Source organism: Sphaerodactylus townsendi, linkage group LG07, assembly GCF_021028975.2.
Source record: "Sphaerodactylus townsendi isolate TG3544 linkage group LG07, MPM_Stown_v2.3, whole genome shotgun sequence".
Taxonomy (NCBI): Eukaryota; Metazoa; Chordata; class Lepidosauria; order Squamata; family Sphaerodactylidae; genus Sphaerodactylus; species Sphaerodactylus townsendi.
This window is the reverse complement of record NC_059431.1, coordinates 80,588,675-80,596,188: the sequence shown is the minus strand read 5'-3', so window position 1 is coordinate 80,596,188 and position 7,514 is coordinate 80,588,675. Positions and strand designations below refer to the sequence as shown.

General features: G+C 43.9%; 1 protein-coding gene across 1 annotated transcript in view; it reads left to right on the top strand.

The window, feature by feature from the left end:
* Positions 1–2,156: 2,156 nt before the first annotated feature.
* The window catches only part of GLDC (glycine decarboxylase), a 45,541-nt gene continuing 40,183 nt past the window's right edge, over positions 2,157–7,514 (top strand). The window contains exons 1-2 of the mRNA XM_048503833.1: positions 2,157–2,596; positions 3,040–3,118. Of these exons, the coding sequence (XP_048359790.1) occupies positions 2,291–2,596; positions 3,040–3,118 (385 nt within the window). The 5' untranslated portion in view covers positions 2,157–2,290. The remainder of the gene's footprint in view (positions 2,597–3,039; positions 3,119–7,514) is intronic.

Below are 7,514 nucleotides of genomic sequence, written 5' to 3'. Positions count from 1 at the left end.
GATTCTGAAAAATATAATCTTGGCAACTACAATAGAAGAAGAGGAAGAGTTTGGATTTATATCCCCCCTTTCTCTCCAGCAGGAGACTCAAAGGGGCTTACAATCTCCTTGCCCTTCCCCCCTCACAACAAACACCCTGTGAGGTAGTTGGGGCTGAGAGTGCTCCGAGAAGCTGTGACTAGCCTAAGGTCACCCAGATGGCGTGTGTGGGAGTGTACAGGCTAATCTGAATTCCCCAGATAAGCCTCCACAGCTCAGGTGGCAGAGCTGGGAATCAAACCCGGTTCTTCCAGATTAGATACACGAGCTCTTAACCTCCTACGTCACTGCTGCTCCTACTTCCAAATAGGATCAAACTTGAAACTGAAAAAAATTATGAAGCAAAAAACTATGAAGCAAAAAAATGGTTCATTATTTTTAAATAAAAGAATAAGTTCTTTATATCCAGACTTTGTTGATTTAAAGAGCAAGCAAGAAAGAGATTTTAAGTTTCACATAGTACTGGCAGCTCAGTCCTGGGCCTTAAATGCACTGGTTTTACTCAGTACTGATTTTAGTGATAATTATTTCATTTTTATGATACTGTGTTTCATTTGATTTATTTATAAGCTTACTATGAAAATGTGGTCTGGTGAAAGTTGGCTTGGAAATCATATAAGTAACTAAGATCAAATACAGTGCTTCATTTATTACAGGCTGGTAAGTATAGCTGCAAGCAATGTAAGAGTCTTTGAACCTTACAGAGATGCAGGCTTATATAGCGGAAGCGTAAATGGCTTTCACATCATGTTATCCAGTTTGCATGGATGTCAGTGATTTACCACGTAGTAACAACATCAGTCACATGGAGCAATTTAAACTAGGACTCTAGTCATTTGCACAAGCCTTCATTCTTGAGATTGTGTATTGTTACCAGTTTAGGATCCTATGTTCTTTAGATCATAATGTATAATGGATCTTTCTTTTTGATCTTTAAGTCCGACATTTCTTACAGCTTGATCCTCCCTTCCTCTTTTCATCCACACAGCAACCACCCTGTGAGAAAGGTCAGGCAGAGGGAAAATGACTGGCCTAAGGCTGTCTAGTGAGTTTCCCTGACAGAGTAAGGATCTGAACTTGGGGGGTGGGGGTGTCTCTCAGATGCCAGTCTCACCACTACACTGCATGAAAGTTGCTGTAGTTCAGTTTACATGCAGCAGTTTCCAAACAAATGTCCTTTCTTGCCTGCTAGTGCAAATCTAATTGACTAGATAGCTGCAACCAAATGCATGGGGAGTTATTTCAGATCATTTACAGTTCACTGTCATCAGAAGTCTCAGCCCTACAGTAAGCACCACAGTTACTTAATTCGTTGCTAGGCTGTTCACACACTGCAGGTGTTAAAAAGTTAAAGGGATTAGAGAGAATAGAAGCGGCTGTCTTCTTTGGGCAACCAGGAGAGGGGATGAAATGTGCAGGGCGGGGGGGGGGGGGGGAATCCCTAGTTTGTGTGTGAAGTGCAAAGATCAGCCCTGCTGCTAAGGAACTAGCTCTTTTGCAGGGGGAAGGAGGTCATGACAGAATCAAATACAACAGTTTTATAAGACACACACCCACCCAAATAACAGTTGTAAAATATGTTGTTCCGGGTGTTTTCAAGCACTGTGGTCTGAATTCAAGACGAGGGAATATTGTAAAGCAGATTAGTTTGGCAACAAGTGGGAGTCTTGCATCCAAAACACCGACGTGGAATTTAAACTTTAGAGTCCGGGTCCGGAGGAGACCTGTGCATAGAGGGCGGGAGTCAGAATTTAGAAATGAAACGAGCTGCGTTTTCGCCGCAGGTGGGCACGCGCAGCCCTGTGGAGATGAGCGAGGCAGCAAAAACTGGGCGCGGGCGGGCGCAGGGGGAGAGGGCAACAGGTGCCTGCGGGCGGGCATGGAAATGTCCTGGCAACGGCGCACCTCGTGCAGACCGACGGGCCGGCTGATTAAATGGGCTGGCAGGATTCGTCTGGCTGGTTACGCGTGAAACTGGGCTGTCTGCCACGGAAGACGCCTCCGCCGCCCAGCGACGCCCATCCTTGTGACCGCCTCGGGGGGGTGGGGGGGGGTGACTGCCTGACAAAGCAGGTGGCCTCGATGGGGCGGGGCCGGCAGGGCGGGGCCACCGGAGCCCCTCCTCTTGGGTTTGTGGTTGGCGCGGGGCTATAAGGGGGCTCCGCCGCGAGGAGGTGCGCGGAGGGCAACGCAGTCTGCACGGAGCGAGACAACTTTACTTGCGCGCCTTAGTGGTGGGGCCGTGGGCAGCATGCAGGCTTGTTTCCAGCAGTGGGGGCGACTCGTGAGCCGGGGAGCCCACCTGGCCGGACCCTATGGCAGCGTCTTGGGGGGCAGGAAGGTACAAAGCCGGTGGGGACGCCGGGGGCAGCAAGGACTGGCGGGGCTGAGGAGGAGCAGCACCGGCGGGGAAGGGGTCGGTGCTGCTATTGCCGCCGCTTCGACCTCCTCCAGGCACATCGAGAAGCTGCTGCCCAGGCACGATGATTTCTCCGAGCGGCACATCGGTCCGGGGGACAAAGACAAACGGGAGATGCTCCAGACGGTGGGGCTGTCGGTGAGGAAGCTGCGCGGGATCCCCTCTTGTCCGAGTGTCTTGCTCATGCCTGTTCCTCGTTCCATTAAACACACCCGCACCCAGGAAGACCTTAGCCCGACACTCCCCTTTCATCCGACCCCTGGCTAGCGCCCTCTTTGTCTTTGTAGTTTCATCCACATCAGTGGATGCACGCACCCTTCGAAGCCATTTGGGCTCATTTCAGAAGGCATCATTTAGGTGGGGATGCGGGAGGAGGGGGGGATAAAATCAATTTTTTTAAAGAGACTTCAGAAACAAAAGCTTTTGTTTGTTTTAAAAATAAGAAGAGGTTTCATGAGACTTTCCTTCCTTGCTTCTGTTGCTTTGTATTGCCATTCCTTTGTCTGCCTTGAGGGTAAGCTTTAGAAGTGTAGAACTTTAAATGTGTCTTTAATTAATGTGATGCTTTGGTGTATTTTTAGAGTATTGATGAGCTGATTGGTAAAACAATTCCAGCCAACATCGGCTTGCAAAGGCCTTTGAAGATGGATGACCATATTTGTAAGTGTGTCTTTTACCCAGATACATCTAAGCCATTATATGAAATCTGTCTGCTTTTCAATGCTGCTCAATTAATTAATTAATAGGCTTTAAAATAACTGTATGGCCAAATCCAGTTTTTCATCACTTTAAAAATCTGTAGTGATGCTGAACTCAAAAGCTAAGATTGCCATTTAAAATCTCTCACATGAAGTTAACTGTAGGGTGGATTTTCCCCAAACAAGGGCAAACCTTTTGTCTTTATTCATCTTGCTTTTTAATAGATGGTTTCTCAATACAGTAGCATATGAATAAGTGGAGATAACGTGTATGTGTGTAAAATGAAGATGAAAACTTTTACAGTACTTGTAAGGTCTGATAGTCTAAGATCTGACAGATGAAATGCATAAATGTTGCCCAGATGCATTTGAAACATTTGGCACAAGTTTTGTGTTATCCCAAACATCTACAAAACTATCTTTTGAACCATCATTAAGCATTTTGGCTGCGTAAAATGTCATTACATTGTTATACACAGAAACTTTGTCAGGCAGAATATCAACATTTCAAATGCAGATTGCTACTATCTGGGAGATGTAAATACTGTTATTGTCACTGGAATGCCAGAAAAATATCACTTTTGAGAGAGATGTTCCTCCTTGTGCTTTATTATCAAATGATCTTTACTTCAGCTATCATACTAATCTCTTGGTTCATTATAGAGATCCTTTTAAAACTAGTCAGAATGATTTTGCTTAGAACTACATACATTAGTGCATTCTTAGTAGTCATTCAGTAACAGTTTATGATTCAAAGAGTCTCCTGTATTATTCTGTGGGGACAAAGTATACATCAGCATTTATCTTTAGTCCTATAAATATCTCCTAAGCACCTAATGTAAAAATGGTATGTAACAACTCTTTGTAGAAAACACGCTAATGACCTAGACTGTTTTAGCAGGGTTTGATTAAACAGTTGTACTGATACAGCCTGGGAGTTTTTAAATTCCCTGAAGACTAAGGATAATCTAATCCATGATAATGTTTTAATATGTAAGCACACATATAATTTGATTTCTCTTTTGACGTTGCTCAGCAGCAAATTGCCATTTGAGTGTAAACCTTACGCCTTGCGGCCTCTGTGAGAGTCCTGACCAGTTCAATCTGGTTAGTTTGAAATATCACAAACAGAAGCTGCAAACAGAATGAACTGCCAGTATGTATCTCCATATTATATATTGCAGACTTCCCTGAAGGAGCCTGTTGGTAAAACACGTAGGGAATTTTAACTGATAAGATATATTTTTACTTTATTTTGTACTGTGTCAGCCTTGGTCTTATTTTATATCTCTTAGGCTCATTCCGCACATGCAGAATAATGCACTTTCAAACTGCTTTCAGTGCTCTTTAAAGCTGTGCGGAATAGCAAAATCTACTTGCAAACAGTTGTGAAAGTGGTTTGAAAACGCATTATTTTGCGTATGCGGATGGGGCCCTAGTTTCAAGATAAGCCAAGTTCTCTCTCTCTCTCTCTCTCTCTCTCTCTCTCTCTCTCTCTCTCTCTCTCTCTTCATTAACAAAAAGTTTTATATTAATGTAACAATTTATAGGTGTTTTTTTCTAAATAAGACAGCTATGAAGATTCAGTACTGAGGAAGGATGATTAAAAAAATCAGTAAATCTCATGTAACAATCTAAGTTATTCATACAAATATCTAGACTATTAGTGAACGGATTATTAGTGTGACAAAGATGATGCAGTTTCTTATTGCTAAATGAGATTGAGAGGGAGGGTACTTGGGTAAAGTATCCCAGTGCAAAATGAACATAAGAACATAAGACCTAGCCTGCTGGATCAGACCAGAGTCCATCTAGTCCAGCACTCTGCTACTCGCAGTGGCCCACCAGGTGCCTTTGGGAGCTCACATGCAGGATGTGAAAGTAATGGCCTGCTGCTGCTGCTGCTCCTGAGCACCTGGTCTGCTAAGGCATTTGCAATCTTCAATGTAAGTATTCTGTCTCAAATATGAAGTTTTATGGCTATAAATTTTACCCTTTATTTAAAAAATGAACTTGAATGTGATTCCTATCCTTTCCCAACTACCCTTTGGATGTATTTGAAGAGGTCCACAGTGAAGGATGCATGAGTTATGGAAAATGTGTGAATTATACACAGAACAATCTTGTTTAAAGTTTCTGAGAGCCGTTGTGGCATAGAAGATAGAGTGTTGGATCCTGAGAGACCTGGGTTTAATTACCCACTCTACTATGGATGCTAGTAAGTGACCTTAGGCCCATCACAAACAGGGCTACTGTTATGAGAAAATGGAGGAGAGGAGAATAATCTCCTAAGGTGCTTTAAGTCCTAGATGGGGAGGAAAGCAGAAAATAAATCAATATAAGTGCATATCTGTAATAGGAGGTCTGGATGTCCTGCTTCAAAGTAGCCGTGTTATTAATAAGTACATTTTCCCAAGGCTCAAAATATTAAATGGAAATTGAGGCAATGATTATTTGCTTTGCATGTTAAGTGTTGAAGCACCAACTTGTGTGTATGTTTGAGGTGAGTATTGTTGCCCTTTCCAAATCAAGGCCTCACAGTCGTCTCAACTTCTTTTCTCAGGCCATTTCCTCACGAATGCGGAAGCGGCCGGGTCGGTGTACTCGACGCCGACCCGACGACGCTAGGACCGTCTGCACGGACGGTCCTAGAAAGAGCCGGTGTGTCCCTGGGCCTCTGGCGTGTCGCCGAGGCCTGGGGACACGCCCTGCGCGCCTGCTCCAGCGGCGCAGGGTGGGGGGGCGTGTCCCCGGGCCTCAGCGACGCACCGGAGGCCTGGGGACAAGGTAAGTACAGGGAGCGGGGGGGGAGCGCCGGGAAGCCGCTGCCGTTCGCACGGCGGTGGCTTCCAGCCGGCGTTTTCCCAACAAGTGCGCTTCCGAGCGCACTGGGGAAACGCCGGCATAGGGACAGGCGGCCGGCGCGAGGGCAGCGCGGCTGCGACGCAGCTGCGCCCCCTGTGCGAACGGCGGCCTGGGGACGGCGTTTTTGCCGTCCCCAAGCCGCCGTTTATGGCCCGTGCAGAAAGGGCCTCAGTCTATTGCAAATGGACTTCTACATCAGAGCTATCTTACATAGGTTAAAACAACATTGGAGTTTGACTGAACTTCATTTTAGTCTCTGCAGTGTGGTAACAAATCCTAAGATATTAGTGGTAGCAATGTAACTTACTGAAACATTCCACAGTAGATCTTAAAAGTGACAAAAAAGTAACAGTGGTCAAATTAAATCTATTTATATTTTTGATTTATATACCTGACCAAACAGGCTATGAATTATCATTAATCATCCTTGTTGTTTCTTTAAATAAATCAACTTTATCTGGGTCTACTGATCACTGATATGAATTAGTAGCATTGTATTATAAATGGCTGCCTAGTCAATGATAACATGGAAAGAACAGCTGGTGACATTTCCACTCATGGGTACAGCAAGTCTTGTTTGGCAAGCTAATAATCTAGTGTACTGTTGCATAACATTGCACTTCCCTGGTAAAATACCTCATAGGGTTATTGACATTTGGATGTCTCAGAATCATAAACTGGAACTTTATTTCAAAAGAATGAGAGTGTACAAGGTCACCATATTGCCTAATCTGATATCTTTTAGTGGACAATTAATAATTTGATCCAATTACCATGTCAACATGTTGACAAGCAAAGTTCCCTCTGCAAGATCTTGTTACTGAACACTTTGTACTAAGAAATAGCATAAGATCAGTGCTAACAATAACATAAAGTGACTGAAGGGGGGAAGGCAAAGACAGGGTGGAACGAGAAATTCACAGTGTTTCACTCCATTAAATTATATAGAGCCTCACACGTTAACAATTGTTTAATGATTCACATCTGGTGTTGGAAAAAAATGTTCTTCACCCCACCCCACTCTGTTTTGTTTTTGAATTACAGCTCAGCCCCTGTTCTTGCTCTCCTGTTTTCCAAGAGGTTCACAGACAGTTTATTCTCTGGCATTCATGCCCTTTGAGTTTACATCCACCAAGAGAACTCTGTTGCTAGTCTCCTGAAATAAGCTGACTATTCATAGTACATTAGGACAGAGATAATTCTGTTCTTCCATTGTCTTCTCTCTACCTGTTACCATGTTTTCCACTGGCTTTCACTTTTACCTTTGGGAGGCATATAGGCATTATGTTAAAGACTGACATATTATATACACGTCCTTTTATATTCTCCTGAATTGTAAAGATTGAGAGGTGGCGGTGAGTGGATAGGTAATAGCAGATAGAACTGAATAGTCTTTTGATACATGTCTGTTCTGATTCAGTGTATATTTTCCCTTGTCTTTTTTAAGGTTTGTTATTTTATTTTCTATGCAATGATAGACATAAATCCAATAG